The 18,318-nt window shown below is 39.0% G+C and overlaps 2 protein-coding genes across 3 annotated transcripts in view; one reads left to right on the forward strand and one right to left on the reverse strand.

The window, feature by feature from the left end:
- cog5 (component of oligomeric golgi complex 5) overlaps positions 1-18,318 on the forward strand; it is a 100,282-nt gene that overhangs the window by 29,632 nt on the left and 52,332 nt on the right. The gene's annotated exons all lie outside the window — the stretch shown is intronic.
- Positions 1,816-16,679, reverse strand: gpr22a (G protein-coupled receptor 22a). Its single transcript, XM_078419828.1, has 2 exons — positions 16,387-16,679; positions 1,816-9,590 (listed from the first exon to the last, which is right to left on the reverse strand). The coding sequence occupies exon 2, from the start codon at positions 9,543-9,545 to the stop codon at positions 8,337-8,339; it is 1,209 nt and encodes a 402-aa protein (XP_078275954.1). The 5' UTR covers positions 9,546-9,590; positions 16,387-16,679; the 3' UTR covers positions 1,816-8,336.

Below are 18,318 nucleotides of genomic sequence, written 5' to 3' on the forward strand. Positions count from 1 at the left end.
TGACTCAGTTCATAAGTAATTTTTAAGATCTCCTGAGAATACTGATGTAAATGCAAAGTTGCTCCACTTTACAGGCATGTGAATTTTCCGCGTTTCCACGGATTTCCGTGTTTTTAAAATCATTTTCTGCGCTTTTTGCATGATTTCCGCATTTTTCACTTTGCAAATAAACGGAGAAATCGGGGCGAAAAAAAGAAAGAAAGAAAAAAAAAAGATGTATAGACTTGTAATGAACACTAGGGTTCCGCTAGAGGTTGCCAGGGGTTTTGTGAGAAATCCCCCGTGCCCTGGAAGTCTCCCCGAAAATGTGGCACCTAGGCTGGGCAAGGCAGCCAATCACGACTTCATCGGGACTTCGATGGCTAATTTGTCAATTCGGCTGCTAGAGGTCACTATGGGTTCTGCGAGAAATCCCCAGGCTCCCCGGAAGTCTCCCCAAAAATGTGGCATCGAGGCTGGGCAAGGCAGCCAATCTCGACCTCATCGGGACCTCCACAGCCGATCGGTGAGTTGAATTTGCAACCTGCGGCCGGGGCTCTGGAACTCCAGCCAAGCTAGGGCCAGCAAATCTATCCCCATAGCTGACTTCCTTGGCCTGCTGGATAAACCAGCAAACCTCTGGAACCAAGAGTGCCAGAAAATCAATGGTGGAACTGTAATGAGTAAATATTAAATTTAAGTGCAAGATTATAGAACAAAATTAATTAAGACAGGATTAAAATAGAAAACATAACAGAAAAGCCAATTACCACCTTTTTGGGCTGATTATCAATTAATGTGCGAATTTACTTCAAAATGTTATTAATGTACAATGACGTATTCACCTTATTTTGCAATGTCTGATTTTACTTTGAAATGCACTAAAAGAGGCTTGAAATGTAATTTTGTGTGCAATTTTTTTTTTTTAATCCAATTTTTTGACCCCCATTATACGCCTCGCGCAAATGCTCGGCTCTTTTCTTCTTTGGACCTCACTCACATGCCTGTCTTTACTTTTCTCTGCTAAGTTTGGAAAGCTATGGGTCAGTTAGGTACAACTGTAGTAGCATTTAAAATTAGGAATGAATGTACCTTCTAGCCCTTTGTGGGGAAAAAAAATATTTTATTCAGTTAATACAATTCATTGGCCATGTTCTTGAAATAACAAGTGAAAAAACGACAAGGCAATCGCACTCTTTCAAGGGAAATCAATTGTAATAACGGAGAGATTATAAAATTGAAACCATCAATTTTTTTCTCTCCATGCATGCTACCTGATTTGCTGAGAATCTCCAGCAAGTTTGTTTTTTTAAATGTCAGATTTCCAATATTGTGCAGGGTTTTTAATGTTTATAATAACAGTTCTCAGAATGCTGTGGGGATGGGGTCATTGAGTATATTCAGGGATAAGGGTTTGCCAGATATTTGTCCAACAGGTCATCCCCAGAGTAGCTGTCTAATATACAGTCAGTGCATACAAAAAAGTATTTGGGAGACCAGACATTGCCTTTGCTGACCATTCTAGATACTAGTTGGAATTTTGCAACATTGAACCCAAGAATACATTCCACTTTACATGTTGATGTTCACTTTGCAAATCTTTATAGAGACATGCCATCTGAGCCAGCAGCATTGTCTTTTATAAACCCATTGATAGCATTTAAAACCACATCAGCAACGAAATCTTTCAAAAGTGTATCATTATTAACTGAGATAAGCCTAAGATAGATTTGTTAATGCCTGCTTTATTATTAAGAATAGCAGAATGAGATTTATAATACTTCCCAGAATATGTTTTCGGGAGACATCTTCTCGGGAATGGAACCCCGCTGTAACCCTGTCATAGGGAGGATCTGTACAAAAGTCAATGGGTGTGGAATAGAAGTTGGAAAACTCTGACACCAAATTGGATCTAAGACTATATTGAATAGCAGAACAGGCTGAAGGTGCAGATTAGTTTACTCCTGGTCCTGCTTCTCATATCCTACTGTTGCTGATTCTGTTGCTTTATCGGCACTGTGCATCTTGCACAAAATGATTATATTAATTTATTTGAAGTTTTATTTGGCTTGCCTTTTTAATACACAAGTGTGATTCTCAAGGGGAATTCATTTTGTGGTTCAAAAGTAACACTTCAGACAATCCCAAATTTTATAACGACAAATGTGAATTATGCTAAAACCACAGTTGTAATGAGAAGGAAGTAACATTGAAGCTCACTTATGGTGTATATATACACTTGTACATTGGGGATTGTAATTGCTTGGAAGTAAATTGTGGGTTTCATGCGCAGTGGTTTTCAAAATAAATATGTGGAGGAATCAAAAAAGGAAAGAAAAAATATTTGGATCTTATTTTGTTTAGTTTAGAGATACAGGGCGGAAACAGGCCCTTCGGCCCACTGGGTCCGCACCGACCAACGACCCCTGCACATTGATACTAACCTACACACACTAGGGACAATTTTTTACATTTACCAAGCCAATTTACCTACATACCTGTACGTCTTTGGAGTGTGGGAGGAAACCGAAGATCTTGAGAAAACTAACGTGGTCATGGGGAGAACGTACAAACTCTATACAGACAGCACCCGTAGTCAAGATCGAACCCTGGTCTCCGGTGCGGTAAGGCAGCAACTCTTCCGCTGCCCTTATGCACTATAAAAATGCACTATGTTTTGTGCTATAAAAACCGGTTGATTGATGAGCTTGTTGACCATGGGCAATGTGTAGGCAGCAAAGTACTTGTTAATGGTATTTTTTATTGATCACTAACATTCTTTATTTGGAAAGCCTTTAGATAGTCTGAAAAGTGAGTCAATACGTTACAAATGGTTTTAAAGGTACTGTCTTCAACTCAAACTGCTTTAGGAATTTGCAATTTTACTACTGCTCCGACATGATCACAATAATAAGTGATCTCTTAACGAAATTACTGACATGACTGTGCATTGAACTTCTATCACATTTTATAAAGGAAAACACATTTTTAGCATTTTTTTGTGACGGCAAGTTGTTCATTAGGAAATTTCCTCAACCATGCAAATTTCCATATGCCAACAGAATAATATTTGTCTCAACACAGAATATCTGTACTTATTGATGTGGAAATGTTTTTTGGTAATCATAAAAATCTGTGCGGAAATTGCATCTTGAGTTCAGCCGAGAAACAATTTAACAATGGAACCATAAGGTGAAATCAGTTAAAGTTAGGCTAATGAACTGTGAGCTCCACATGCTATTAACAATCAACTTTGTGATCTTTCACACAATGGCTCTACAATAAATGCAGGGTGACAAAAGTGTAGTCTATTATGTTATAAAAAGTATAATTAATAAACATTTTCAGCTAATCAAATTTTTAAAACTTCAACAGGAAGTTAGCTATTCTTCCCGCAACTGTTATTTAACTCGGCAGATCAGATTGGAGGAAAAATATTCAATGGATTTCCAGTTCTCTAGTGTAGTGTGATTTGCTGTACTGGTTCATAGAAAGAGAGGAAACTGCCTTACATGCACAAAGTAACAATAAACTGACCTTGAAACCTTAATTTAAAACCAAAAGATATGTTGGCCTTTATTGCAAGGGCAATGAGTAATAGCAACTTACTGGAATTATATTCTACCCAAGTACAATCATACCTACAATATTGTGTACTGGTCTCCTTATCCAAAGAAAAAGACCAGATAGATGCAAAATGATGTTTTCTCTGGTCATGGTGTCAACAGTATAAATCAGTTTTAAAATAGAGTCCTCAGGACCTGTGTGGACCAGCTGGTAAAGGTATTCACAGACATCTTTAACTCTCACTACTCCAATCTGCCATTCTGATGTCTCCACCTGCTGGGGATCTTATCGAAACGTATAAGATTATTAAGGGGTTGGACATGTTAGAGGCGGGAAACATGTTCCCAATGTTGGGGGAGTCCAGAACCAGGGGCCACAGTTTAAGAATAAGGGGTAGGCCATTTAGAACAGAGATGAGGAAGAACTTTTTTAGTCAGAGAGTTGTGAATCTGTGGAATTCTCTGCCTCAGAGGGCAGTGGAGGCCAATTCTCTGAATACATTCAAGAGAGAGCTAGATAGAGCTCTTAAGGATAGCGGAGTCAGGGGGTATGGGGAGAAAACAGGAACGGGGTACTGATTGAGAATGATCAGCCATGATCACATTGAATGGCGGTGCTGGCTCGAAGGGCCGAATGGCCTACTCCTGCACCTATTGTCTATATTGTCTATTTAGTGAGACTACTATCACCTCGGTGCCAAAGAAAAGTACCGCAACATGCCTTAATTTTCACTGACATCCACCATCATGAAGTGGTGTGAGAGACTGGTGATGGCACACATTATTTCCAGCCTCCTAGACAGACTTGATCCACTGAGAACTTCAAGTTCCATAGTGTAAATATTACCAATAATCTGTTGTGCACCAACCACATTGAGATGACAACTAAAAAGTCACACCAATGTTTCTGCTTCCACAGGAGGCTGTGGACATTCGGCATGTCTCCAATTGCTCTTATAAACTTCTATAGCTGCACCATAGGGTTGCATCACAACTTGCTTTGGCAACATCTGTGCCCAAGACCACAAGAAATTGCACAAAGTTGATGTAGCCCAGTCTATCACACAGGCCAGACTTTCCAACATTGATTCCATCTACATTTCATGCTGCCTTTGAAAAGCAGCTGACATAATTATAGACGTCCCACTCCGATCATTCCTTCTTGTGCCCCCGTCGGACAGAAGCTACAGAAACTTTAAAGTGCAGCACCAGACTCATGAACAACATCTTCCCCTCTGTTTTCTGGCTTCCAAATGGTCCATGCATTAACTAGGGTACTGTCCAATTCACCTCTACCCCATTGTGAACATTGGACTTTGTCTACGGAACTAGTGCGCTACAATGCTGAGAACTATATTCTGCACTTTGTATCTTTCCCTTCACACTACGTATTCTACTTGAGTGCCTTGATTATATTTATATGCAAAGCAAAGCTGTTCACTGTACTTTATTACATTTAACAATAATAACCCTAAACCTAAATATTGGGGTTTGGCTATTTGTGATTGAGATGAGAAGAATTTTCTACATTCAGAAGGTAGTGTATCTTTGACCTTTAAGGAAGGAAGTAAATTTAAATCCTATCTATTCCTGCATGATCTTATACACCACTATATAATCACCCATCATCCACATATGCTCCAATACCTCAAATCCAAGCCTGCCCAATCTCTTCCTAAAGCATGGGGCCTCAAGTCCTGGCAACATCCTCGTAAATCTCTGCATTCTTTCCAGCTTAACAGCATTCTTCCTCGAGCAGGGCGACCAAAAGTGAACACAATAATCCAAATGTGGCCTCATCAATGTTGTGTACAATTGTAACATAACATTCCCACTTCTATGCTCAGTACCCTGACGAATGAAGGTCTGTGTATCGAAATCCACCTTGACCAACCTATCTACTTTTGACATCACTTTCAAGAAACAATGTCCCTGCATTCCTAGATCCATCTGCACTACGGCCCTCAGGGCACTGCTATTCACTGTGAAGGTCATGTCCTGATTTTATTTCCCTGAATGCAACACCTTGCAATTATCTGCATTAAACTCCATTAACCATGCCCAACTGATCAAGATCCTGGTGTAATTTTTGATAACTATCTTCGCTATCTATGATAACACCCACCCAGTGTCATCTACAAACTTACTAATAGTTATGCCTCCATTCTCATCCAAATCATTGATATATACCGATCAGCCAAAACATTATGACCACCTGCCTAATAGCCTGTTGCTCCTCCATGTGCCGCCAAAACAGCGCTGATCCGCCGAGGCATGGACTCTACAAGACCCCTGAAGGTGTCCTGTGGTATCTGGCACCACAACATTAGCAGCAGATCCTTCAAGTCCTTTAGGTTGCGAGGTGGAGCCGCTGTGGATCGGACTTGTCGATCCAGCACATCCCACAGATGGTCAATCGGATTGAGATCTGGAGAAATTGGAGGCCAGGGCAACACCATGAACACTTCATCATGTTCCTCAAACCATTCCTGAACAATGTGAGCAGTGTGGCAGGGCGCATTATCCTGCTGAAAGAGGCCACTGCCATCAGGGAGTATCATTGCCATGAAGGGGTGTACCTGGTCTGCAACAATGTTTAGGTAGGTGACATGTGTCAAATTGACGTCCACATGAATGGCCAGACCCAGGGTTTCCGAGCAGAACATTGCCCAGAGCATCACACTCCCTCCGCCGGTTTGTTTTCGTCCCGCAGTCGGTTTGGACCAAACGGGATAGCCTTCATTGCCCTTGCGCATCGATGAGCCTTGGGCGCCTAACACTCTGTCGCTGGTTTGTGGTTTGTCCCTCCTCGGACCACTGTCGGTAAGGTACTCACCAGTACTGACCGGGAGCACCCCACAAGCCTTGCCGTTTCAGAGATGCTCTAACCCAGTCGGCTGACCATAACAATTTGGCCCTTGTCAAAGTCATCATCATACATCATCATATATATACAGCCGGAAACAGGCCTTTTTTCGGCCCTCCAAGTCCGTGCCGCCCAGTGATCCCCGTACATTAACACTATCTTACACCCACTAGGGACAATTTTTACATTTACCCAGCCAATTAACCTACATACCTGTACGTCTTTGGAGTGTGGGAGGAAACCGAAGATCTCGGAGAAAACCCAGCGCTCAGGACTTTACTCCTGCCCATTTCTCCTGCATCCAACACATTAACTTCAAGAACTGACTGTTCACTTGCTGCCTAATATATCCCACCCCTTGACAAGTGTCATTGAAACAAGATAACCTATGTTATTCAGTTCACCTGTCAGTGGTCATAGTGTTTTGGCTGATTGGTGTAAACCACAAACAGCAATGGGTCAGACTGATATCTGAGGCCCCACCACATCATAGGCCTCCGGTCTGAAAAACAACGTCATCTATGGCTTTGCTCTCAACTCTTTGGATACTTCAAAAACTCAGATCGGACTCATAAGCTCGATAGAATCCCTCCTTTTCATCTGTCCTTGAGTGTTTTAAGTTCCATATGTACTCATAATATTTCAAAAATGTACTTGTAATTTATGAAATACATTTCCTTGTATGCAACGAAACATCACAGATCGAGGAAACTGTATCAAAAAGAGTGACATTTAAATTGTTTTTTTATGGTCTTGATTGAAATTACAAAAGCCAGGATAATAAAGAACAATTTGCCCTTTAAAAGAATGATAGTTATCTTTAACATTCATCTCAGCAATGCAGAGGAATAGGATTTCATCGTATAATCTTCCAGCACGAAAGCAAGGTTAATAAGTATAATGGTTCATAAAATAAATTCTGTTGAGCCTAAGTCATAGAGAGTCACAGTGCTGAACTACTATCTACCTCTTTGATGTCCCTCGGACTATCCTTGACCGGAAATTGCTGGCTTTACCTTGCACTAAACATTATTCCCTTATCATGTATCTATACTCTGTAAATGGATTGATTGTAGTCATGTATTGCCTTTCTGCTGACTGATTAGCTGGCACGCAACAGAAAGCTTTTCACTGTATCTCGGTACACGTGACAATAAACTAAACTGAAACTGGGGGGGGCTGAAGGGCTTGTTTCAATGCTGCATGTTTGAGTCTGCGCAAATCATTCATTCCATTTTTTATTGACCCCACATTCGCATTAGGTTCCCACAGATTCTACCACTCAATACTAGGGGCAACCTATAAGGGCCAGTTGACGTACCAACCAGCATGTCTTTGGGATTTGGGAAGAAATCTGAGATCACAGGGAGAACATGCACACACAAAGCACCTGACATCTGGATTGATCCCAGGTCTCTGATATTGTGAGGTTACAGTTCCACCAGCTGCACTGCATTTTTTTTCAAATTATTCTTTGTTTTTATATGTTTACTTGCTTTGAATCAATCTACTTACTAGGCTATATTATTCACAAGCCTATGCTAATTTTTTTTCAAGGTATAATTGAAAATGAATCACGATGACAAGTCTAAATGGTATAATTCATAATGGCATGCACTATTTTAGGTAGTTGGGAAAAATAAGTTAACTGAAATAATCAGTTAGCTTTACAACATTATGATAGATACATGATGAGCATTTATAATTGGGTAATATTTACAATTAAGAAATACTGTTACTTGATTTTCAGAAAACCGTGATACTTTATCAGTGGGTTGTGTTAGGCTATTATTAGTCACTTTACAGATTTTTTGTAACTAAAACAGTTAATTTTTTCGTAATCTGCTAAAAACCAGTTGGTTTATATTAATTATTTTAAATGTCTGAAGCAAGCAATTTTGATCAAATTCATTTTTATTGACAATTTATTTTTTGCTCTTTTTGGGATTTAAATAGGGGTTGTGAATTACTGCATTGTTGGGGGACAGATCAGCCTCAACAACTGAGACCACTCTCTTTTTCATTTTACTCCTGAGGACCTTTTGGAATTTCTGTCTTGCAAATGCATAGAGTAAAGGATGGAATATAGTTGTTCCGTATGCCAAGATTAGAAAGCATAGTCTTAATTTTACCATGCCCTCACTTAAACCTTTGTATATTATAATAGTATTTAAAATTGATAATGGTGTCCAACAAATGAGAAATGATGAAATAATTAAAAGTGACATTCGAAAAACCCTTTTTTGCCGTTCCCGCCTTTCTCGATGCTGCTTAACAATTCTTCTTAGAGCAATTATTACAGAGACTGAAGTTCTTACTCCAAGTTTTATGTTTTGTCTTCTGCTATTTTCTGTTTGATTAGTATTTTCTTGTTGTATAGTTAGCGGAATGGTCTTTTTTCTTTTTCTTTTGTTCTGTCTAGTTGAAAATCGTGAACCTATTTTGATGTTCAAGGCTTGAAGTATTTTTCTGTAGGTTATCAACATTACAATAACCGTGAAGGAAAAAATAGGAATCTGAATTAAGAGATGGTAATATATTCCCAGTTCATTCTGATATTCATCTACACCAGAGCATAAGATTGTTTTATTTCTCCAGATGCTTTGATTGCCCTGTAGGCCAAATAAATTGACTTCAATGAAAGGAATTGTAAATGCAGAAAAGGATGCAATCCACACCGATGTTAGTAACATTATTGCTCTTCCCATAGTCAAAATCCGATTGGCTGGCTTAACTGAAATGTCATAACGATCCAAAGTGATTGCAAGGACATTCGCTGCTGTTGCTACACCAGTAAAAGAAATGCAGGCTTCATGAAAATTGCAAATCAAAGCTTCTTTCTCCAATGAAAGGAGAGTGACAATTACTGTAAGGGGAATGCATCCAACACATATAACAGCATCTAGTATATGCAAGTTCATTGTGATAATGTTACTGACTGAATTAATCAGGTTTGACTTCATGCAGTAAAGTCCCAGTACTGTCAAGTTGCTGCTGAGTCCCAACACAATTTCCAGTATCAAAAATCCCGTAAGAGTTGCCTGAAAACTTGATGGGTAGTCAAGGGTCCAATCTGCATTGTCATCAATATGCATTGTCTCATCGTGAACCGTCAGATTAATTTCTGATTGCATGGCGACTCATAAAATGGAAAGGGGGTTCTTGGTAGATGATCAGTCCTGAAAGTGAAAACAAGAGCATTAAGTTCTGCTGTGTTTTTACGCACATATAACTAATCACAAAATATATTTTCTCTTTCCTGTGTTTTGACTGTACACATGCAACCTCATCAACCTTTTGCAAAATCACATTAATAATTTGTGTTTTGGTCAGTTTTTGCCCTATATTTTCTGTCTGCTATACATTTGCCGCATTTCTTGTACATGCATGACCCTTGTATAAATGTGAAAATTCTATGTTCAAGTGATCTCCAGGCCGTATTGTGCTACTGAGCATTACATGAATGCAGAGCTAGAGTAGGACAATACTAGAATTTCTCAACATGAGCTTTGGGCAGCTTGCACTTAGATCTTGTATCAGGTTAGTCCAGGCACTAGATCACTAATTAAAACAAAAAATGCTAGAAACATGAAGTAGGTCAAGCAGTATTTATGGAAATGAAAACCGAGTTAACGTTTCAGATTGTCAAAAGTGGGAATTGAAAAATATGTTAGTTTTAAATTATAGTGGAGGGATAAAGATGGATAGCATAAAATAAATATCTGTGACAGTGATAAGTTATAGAATCCATCTGGCCAATAAGTTAAAGGAGATAAGTAGAGAGGAAAAAAAGGGACATTAGCTTCCCTTTGAGGAAAGTTAAAGAGAATACAAACATGAATTGCAAACATTTAGGATGTGTTCAGTAGGTCACGCTGCGATAATGGAGAGAAGAAAACTGAGTCAATATCACAGATGGCTGATCTGCAGCAGAAATGTTTGTTTGCTAGTTCTGATTCAGAGGAAGTTAGTTATCTGAAATTGAGCCTGGAAGGCTGTATCGTGCCTAGATAGCCGATGAAGTGCTCTCTCCTGCCTATGTTTGGACTTTGTTATTCATATTGCAGGAGGTTGTAGACATCTGTCAGTGTGAGAGTTGGGTAGAAAGTTAATGCAAAAGGTCAGGGGGAGCTCTGAGTCATCCTTGCAGACTGAACACAGATGTTCTGCAAAGCGGTCACCAAGAGCTTGGTTTGTCCAATATAGAGGGGACTACGTTGTGAGCACCAAATCCAGGGCACTGAAGTATAAGTTTGGTTACCTCAATGATGGAAGGAAAGTGCGGCACGGTGGCGCTGCGGTAGAGTTGCTGCCTTACAGCGAATGCAGCGCCGGAGATTCAGGTTCGATCCTGACTACGGGCGCCGTCTGTACGGAGTTTGTACGTTCTCCCCGTGACCTGCGTGGGTTTTCTCCGAAATCTTCGGTTTCCTCCCACACTCCAAAGATGTACAGGTATGTAGGTTAATTGGCTGGGCAAATGTAAAAAATGTTCCTACTGGGTGTAGGATAGTATTAGTGTGCGGGGATCGCTGGGCGGTGTGGACCCGGTGGACCAAAGGGCCTGTTTCTGCGCTGTATCTCTAAATCTAAAAAAATAATCTAAAGAGGTATAAGAACAGGAGGTGTACCTCCTGCAGTTGCACAGGATCAATAAATTTTGTGTATAGGTCTGGCTTTCAAGGAAGGATATAGTTACAATAGAGAGAGGATGGTGAAGATTTACCAGGATTATTCCTGGATTTTCGAGTTTATTGTCTGAGGTAAAATTTAGGAAAACTTGGCCTTTGCTCTTAGAAATGTGTGGAGCAGGGTTTTTTCCCCCTGATTTGGATGCCTAGGACATTGAGTCACAGCCTCCAATTCAGGGGATGTTCATTTCAGAGTGAGATGAGAAATTTCTTGAACCAAAGTGCTGTCAATCTTTAGAATTTTATACCCAACAAGGATGTGGATGCTCAGTCATAGTGGTAATCCTTAAAGCCACTTCCCTGCAGTCGTTGATTCCCTCATTACCCAAAAAACTCTCAATCGTATTTGTGAAGATCGAGAGCTTTTTGGGTATTAAGGGAATCAAGGGATACCGAGTTAATGCTGGAAAGGAGCTTTAAATCAAAAAGGTCAGCGTGGTTTTGTTTCATGTTGGAGCGGGAGTAAGAGGCAGAATGGCCTCCACCTGCATGTATTCTTTTTATTCTTCATTACAAACATTTCACTGAAAACTGGGACAATGCTTAGGCCTGCATATTGGTTGGCATATGATTGCAGGCCATTGCTGAGAACTGGTAGTGGCTTCTCCATGCATTGAGAGGCTGCCCATATCCCATCACCTCTCTCCTTGCTTCCTATTTAATGTGAGGGAAGTTATTTTCTAACCCTCTTAGTTTGCTTAGCTAGCTTGCTCCAGCACAGAAATTTCTCTGTAACAACAAGCTCATGGAGAAAACTGCGCCACAGAGAAAAACAGAGGAGGGGACGATGGTACCTTGTATGCTATCCAACAGGAGGTGATGAGAGGCGCTGTGGGACCTGGGCAAGTAGCAATGACTGGAGGGGTTGTGCTAAGCCCTACCAATGCCTGCACACTCCATGCTGAGCAGGACACAGCTCTGAGCCCACAGCTCAGTGCTCACTCCAGTCTGCACTCACCAACCCACATTAGTCACCTCTGCATGTGGCCTTTTGCTCGCACAGCACCAAGCCATGTAACTATATTTTATTATTGAGTTTGTGCCAGCAGAGGGCTGAGCCTTCAACCAGGTACCTGACACAATACCAGACAGCAAAAGGGAGTGCAGATTTGCAGTGCAGTAGCCTGTCAATAATGCATTTATATATAATTCTACAATGAGCTCTATTGGTTCTGATCCATAAGTGATTTTGTTTCTGAGAATATCCAGATGGTCAAGCAAAGTACCTGTGTATTTGGATGTGCTATGTAGGTTATGATATTGTTTTGGTTCATAATACAAATTTTCAGCACCAAGTCATACAACTATGCAGCATGAAAACATGCTCTTCAGCCCACCTTGACTATACTGACCAAGCTGGCACACTGGGCTAGTCCCATGCGCCTGCATTACCCTCATAGGCCTCTAAGCCTTTCCTATCCAATAATCAGTCTAAATGTCTTTTACAATTTGTAATTGTACCCTCTCTGTAGCTTCCTCTGGCAGCTCTTTCCAGAACTGGACCACCATCTGAATGATAAAAATATCCCTGCTGTTCCTCTTAAATCTCTCCCCTCTTACCTGAAGACCATACCCTGTAGTTTTAGAATCCTTTACCCTGAGGAAAATGACAATGAGCATTCACTTCATCCTTGCCCCTCGTGTTTTGGTCATCTCAATACGATTGTTGCTCAGCGTCCTGTACTCCAAAGAAAAATGTCCCAGCTTACCCAATCAGTCCCTGTAACTCCAGCCTGCAATCCCAGGCAAAGCCTTAGTGAATCTCTTCTGCATCCTTTCCAACTTAATGACATCCTTCTTATAGCTGGGCAATTAGAACTCCACACAGTACTCCAAGAGTGGTCTCACCAACAACTTATACAGCTGCATCATGTTGTGCCAACTTTTGTACTCAATACTCTTCCCAATAAAGGCTAGTGTGCCAAATATCTTCTTCACCACACTTTCCACCTGACCCGCCCCTTGTAGGGAACCATGCATCTTTACTCGCGGATCTCTGTTCTTTAACACTCTTCCAGGGATCTACCATTTACAATGCAAGTCCTGCAATAGTTTGGCATACCAAAGTGCAATACCTCACACTTGTCAAAGTTAAATTGCACTTGGACCACCTTCCCAACTGATCTAAATCTTGTTGTAAATTTATAGTTTACTCCTCTGTCCACTTTACCACCAATTTTGGTATCATCTGCAGATTTACTAGCAATGTTAATTACATTGTCATCCAAATAGTTAATGCAAATAACAAACAGCAGTGGACCCAACATCAACCTTTGCTGCACTCCAGTGGTGGCAGGCAGGCACTAAAAAAAAAAACGCTCCACAGCTACCCTTTGACTTCTTCATCTAAGCCAATTGGCTATCTTAACTTGGATTCCATATCACCAGTCCACCAGATTGTCCTACCATGCAGAACCTTGGCAGTGGTATTGCTAAAGTCTATATAGACAATGACCATTGCTCAGGCTTGTCCTTGCTGCCCTTCTTAAATTTGCCACGCTCCTCCTTCTGGAACGTCACCTGTGCCTTATGATAAAGCAAATGTCTCTGCAAAGGTCCCTGCAATTTCCTCTACAGCTTCCCTCAAGATCCAAAGACGTACTTGGTCTGGCCCTGGAAATGTATCCACTTAAAAATGGTTAAAGTGAAATTTGTCAGTAGTGGGATGGGTACTTCACTAATCTTTGAAAATCTACTAATTCATTGTAGGACAAATGTAAGTGCTGTTATGAAGGTGAAAATTTGGAAATTAAGTGATTAAATGTAAAAATGACAGTTGTGACAAAATTATATTTGAGATTGGAATTTTATCCCTCCAATCACAATGCACAGTTATATGCAACAGGAATAGTATTTCTGTTTCAAAAACAAGGAACTTTAGATGCTGGTTTACAGAAAAAGAACAGTGCTGGAGTAACTCTGTGAATCAGGCAGCATCCCTGAAGAAAATAGATAGGTGACGTTTTGGGTCAGGACCACTCTACAGACTGATGTTTAAACAAACCTAGACTGTTTAAAAAATTTGCTATAGCTATGAATAGACAGTTTAAAAGATTTATTATTCAGTTATTTAATCCATTATTTTTTAATGGAATGGAACTTCAAGTTTAATATGACAGTGTATTTGTCATAAATAAATTTCAAAGAATGAATCCAGTAAATTTCTTCAATCCTGCTTCAGGGGTATATTTGGGTATGATGAAGTTTCCCTGCTCAGATGCAGTTTATTAAATAAGGGAAATGGCACTGCCTGTAACCCTGTCAATGCACTGCATTGTTTCAGGCTAGTAATTGAATTGAGCTAACACTTATTCTGTAATATCAGGTCCTATACTCGTTCTTCGCTCAGGAAGGCATTTTATATGACTAGTTAATTCTTAATAGATGTGTTCAAAATATTTATTTTAATCTCACTAATTTTTTTATGTGAACTGGTCCTTAAGAGAACTGCTTTTGAAGCTTTAATAGTTAAATATGCAACATTTTATAGTAATTTCTCTGTGTGCAGAAATTACTTTAAAAAGTGTTGTGGAATATTGATATTAATGTTTCAAAAAATGCTAATGATTCTGCCCTCTATTGGGAAAATGTATATAGCATGTTAGTTTGGTATTTCCCTGGATCATTTGGCTCTAGACCTTGTCAGAGATTGGAAACTTGTCTCACATAAATGATGATGGTAGTTGTTGGAGGTTAATCTCCCAGCCCTGTGTCATTGGTGCTGCAGCTCTTTAGGACAGTTAGCTAAGGACTAACCATCTTTAGCACATTATCTGACCTGAGGGTGAAACGATAATTGAAGATGATTGCATGCTATTCAGTTCTGTTTACATTTTCTTTTGTAAATCCTCAGCAAATGAAACAATTCATAACTGCATGTAGCAAAACCTGGAAAACATTTGAGCATGGGTAGGTAACTGGCAAGTAGGATTCATGCCTTGAAGTGTCAGGCAATGGCTATATTCAAAAAGACAAGTGGTATTAGTGCAATAGAGGACAAAGAAGCGATATAAACTTGATGTTCAGTTTGCGCAGTTTCAATATATGTCATATTTAAGCATCTTTTTTTTGCAATTTGTTTCCTGCATTAATAAGGTACAACTGTTTTCCTAAACTAATAAGGCTTGTTGTACGTCTATTTTCTTCAGTTGCCCAATATACATGTTCTTTGCTTCTAATGAGATCCACAAAGAATTTACCAGGGATGCATGATTAATTTTATGTTGTCTGAAACAGTTTGAATGAAAAACAAAATGCAGAAAATCATGCAGCAGGTCAGACAGCGTCTATAGATAGAGAAACGCTGTTAACATTTCAGCTCAAAGATCCTTCATCGGAAATGCTGTTTGCATTCTGGTTTTTAGATTATTTCCTTGCTTTTCAGCTGTTCTCATTTTTAAATAGCCCCTCAAGGGACATTGGTAAAACAGCAATGAGGATGATACTGTTCTTGATGTCTGTTCACTGTCAGGCTAGAGATCAAACCAGATGGGAAATACTTTCAAATTGAACGAGATATCGTGATAATATCTGAATTCCAATGTTATTTCAAATACTGGGGCAGTTTAAGCTCCTCCCTCTTATATGTTTGAAATTCACTTTGGTTAGAACAGATCGTACATGACATCAAAGATGAGATCTTTGAATTTTCGCCACAATCATTTGATGTCTGGATTCACATTAAGACCTAGTGGGTAATTTTCACCCTGCATATAAACACGAAAGAGGGAGAACAGACCTGGTCACATAATGTCGACTGTTTCTGAAATGTTAGTTCCCAGTAAATCAGGTTGGCCAAAACTAGTGTGTCAGATCCTGTGAGGGTAGTTCTGAGCTTGGTAATCAGTTTAAAACAACAAAATGGCTTCACATTCCAGCTACAGATTATATTAAAATATAATTAAGATAGTGGTACCTGAAGTGTGTTTTGTATAGAAATGACAAGCATTTTGCAAAATGTATCAAAGAAATCTGCTGCAATATTTGTTAATTTAAAGAGCAGTTAAAATTGGCAATTATAAATGCAGCTCCTTCCACTTTTTAAAAACGTTTTGCAGGTGTATTCAATTTTATTGGAAAACATATGACTGCACAGTGAGAATATTGGTATTTCCATGTAAATTATGAATACATTATGAATGCTTTTATTTTATACTGGATTTTATACAAAGTAAATTATTTTTCAGAATTTTATTACTGAAATTGTCATAAACAATATTAACAAAACAAGCAGTTTAGCTTAAATCGTACATGCCAAATTATTAGAAAAATGAAGGAATCTTACCTTGGCTGCAACCCAAAACAAAATCTGTATGCAGGCCATTTAGAATTGATCCTTTGCTAGCAGAATATATTGTGAAGAGTTTCACACGGACTGTTTTGGACCTGATGCTTCGAGCAAGATCTGCTTCGACTATCACTGTTATAAAGTATAGAATTAGTGGATTTCAGTAGGTTGCTGTTGCGCCTATAAACCAAAAAATCAATAAGCTTCTGAAAATATCTCTTCAAAGCAGCATGCTGCAGCCTTGTGTCTCTGGAGATCACATTGAGATTTAGCTCTCTCAGAATGCTATGGCAGAGTGAAGTAATTGTGGGCGGCATTCACTGACTGACAGCTTGACTCATTGCCTCCCTTTACTGCAGAGAATTGCAGTGTATGCATTTGTTTTGATTTGCTAATCATTAAGCATTTATCTAATTCTTCCAGGACAGATTTTTTTTTAAATTACCAAGTTAAATATTTGATTTGATATTTGAGAAAATCTTTTGAAAGAGAAAAAATTATACATTTTGAGTCCAAGTCATCTGATGTAATGAAGAAAATGCCTGTTTGGGTATAGTGTTTCTAATAAATCTGCAGGTAAAATCCTGTTTTCATTTCCTTATAAAATAATAACGTGGCTCTTTCTAATGCAGTTGTGTGCTGTGGCTAAGTATAGCTCTCCTTTCTGGTTTTTTTTTGCAGTTTAAATATCATTTTGGGAAATGGAAATTATTTTCCTCATGATAATTCCATCAATAATTTAGTCTGTTGCCTAGCTACACTCAAAGTATTTTGTACATTTATTGTATCTCACAATAGCTGATTTGACAATTGATTGATATTGTTAATTATATTTCCTTGACCATTAAGAAGTGAAATCTACTAGCTAAGTTTCATCTGCCAGCATGTGATGATAATCCAATTTAGCTCATGGTGAGTATTAGAAATAACACTGCATCATTGAACTTAAAGTTGAATCTTTTGTGGTGTATATAATGTAAAATAAATAAATACTGCAAAAAAAAAAGTTTAAACATTTTTAAAGTTGTAATTTCCAGAAATTAAAACTTGTAAGAAAAGGCGGCATAATTACTGAAGAGAGTTTTCTGGTATCGACATAAGATAGTAATCTGTGTTGCGGTTGCTATCTGTTTAGATTTGTTGTTAAAAATACATATTCAATGCTCCATGAAAAAAAAAAAAATCTTCACCAGATACCTTTTAATTTTTTGTTTAAATTCTGCATTCTAAACCTCTGTTAAATATAATGAATGTAAGTTTACAATATGAGTAGCAAATCTTACTGGTCCTTAAGTGAAATTATGTCTGCACACTTTGAAATTTTGTAGATGCAGTTTAATTTCTTTCACTTGCAACATGTTCTTGAGATACTGCTGATCAATTATTTTAGGAAAGCCCTGGCAGGTAATATCATTGCCTGCAACTAAGCATCTTGAAATGTAAGAGCATACATTTGTTTAATGGAATTGCTGCTTTGGGGCTTAGGTAATATTTTGATTTTTCCCTTCACACCACACCAATCCCCCCCTCCCCCTTTCACAACTGCTGTGGTTTCTTCACATTTCTGTTGCTCTAATTGTCTTCTCTGTCACACGTATACCCCTTGTTCCAGTTGCCAATGGCTGATCCTTTTTGCTACCTAATATATTGAGGAGAGAAAATATCAATAAGCTTCATGTATAGGCAGAGAATATTTGTGTTTTATAAGAAACTAGACCAAGTGGACCCGTTGGGCCCAAACCTCTCCTGCATTGGTGCAGCACCCTCTCCTCCTCCCTCCCTCCCTCCCTAGGAGATAGATTTAAACTTTAAAATGTGAATAACTTTAAAAATATAACACCGATTTCAATTAAACCTTCCATTAGCACCAAAGGGGTGACGGTGAGTAAGGTGGGCCTAAAATTGTCACTACCGTGTACCGTTTTGGCT

This window comes from Rhinoraja longicauda, chromosome 23 (assembly GCF_053455715.1).
Source record: "Rhinoraja longicauda isolate Sanriku21f chromosome 23, sRhiLon1.1, whole genome shotgun sequence".
Classification (NCBI taxonomy): domain Eukaryota; kingdom Metazoa; phylum Chordata; class Chondrichthyes; order Rajiformes; family Arhynchobatidae; genus Rhinoraja; species Rhinoraja longicauda.

Excerpts from the sequence above, each read along its gene's own strand:
- gpr22a (XM_078419828.1), bottom strand. The coding sequence starts at position 9,545 with ATGCAATCAGAAATTAATCTGACGGTTCACGATGAGACAATGCATATT.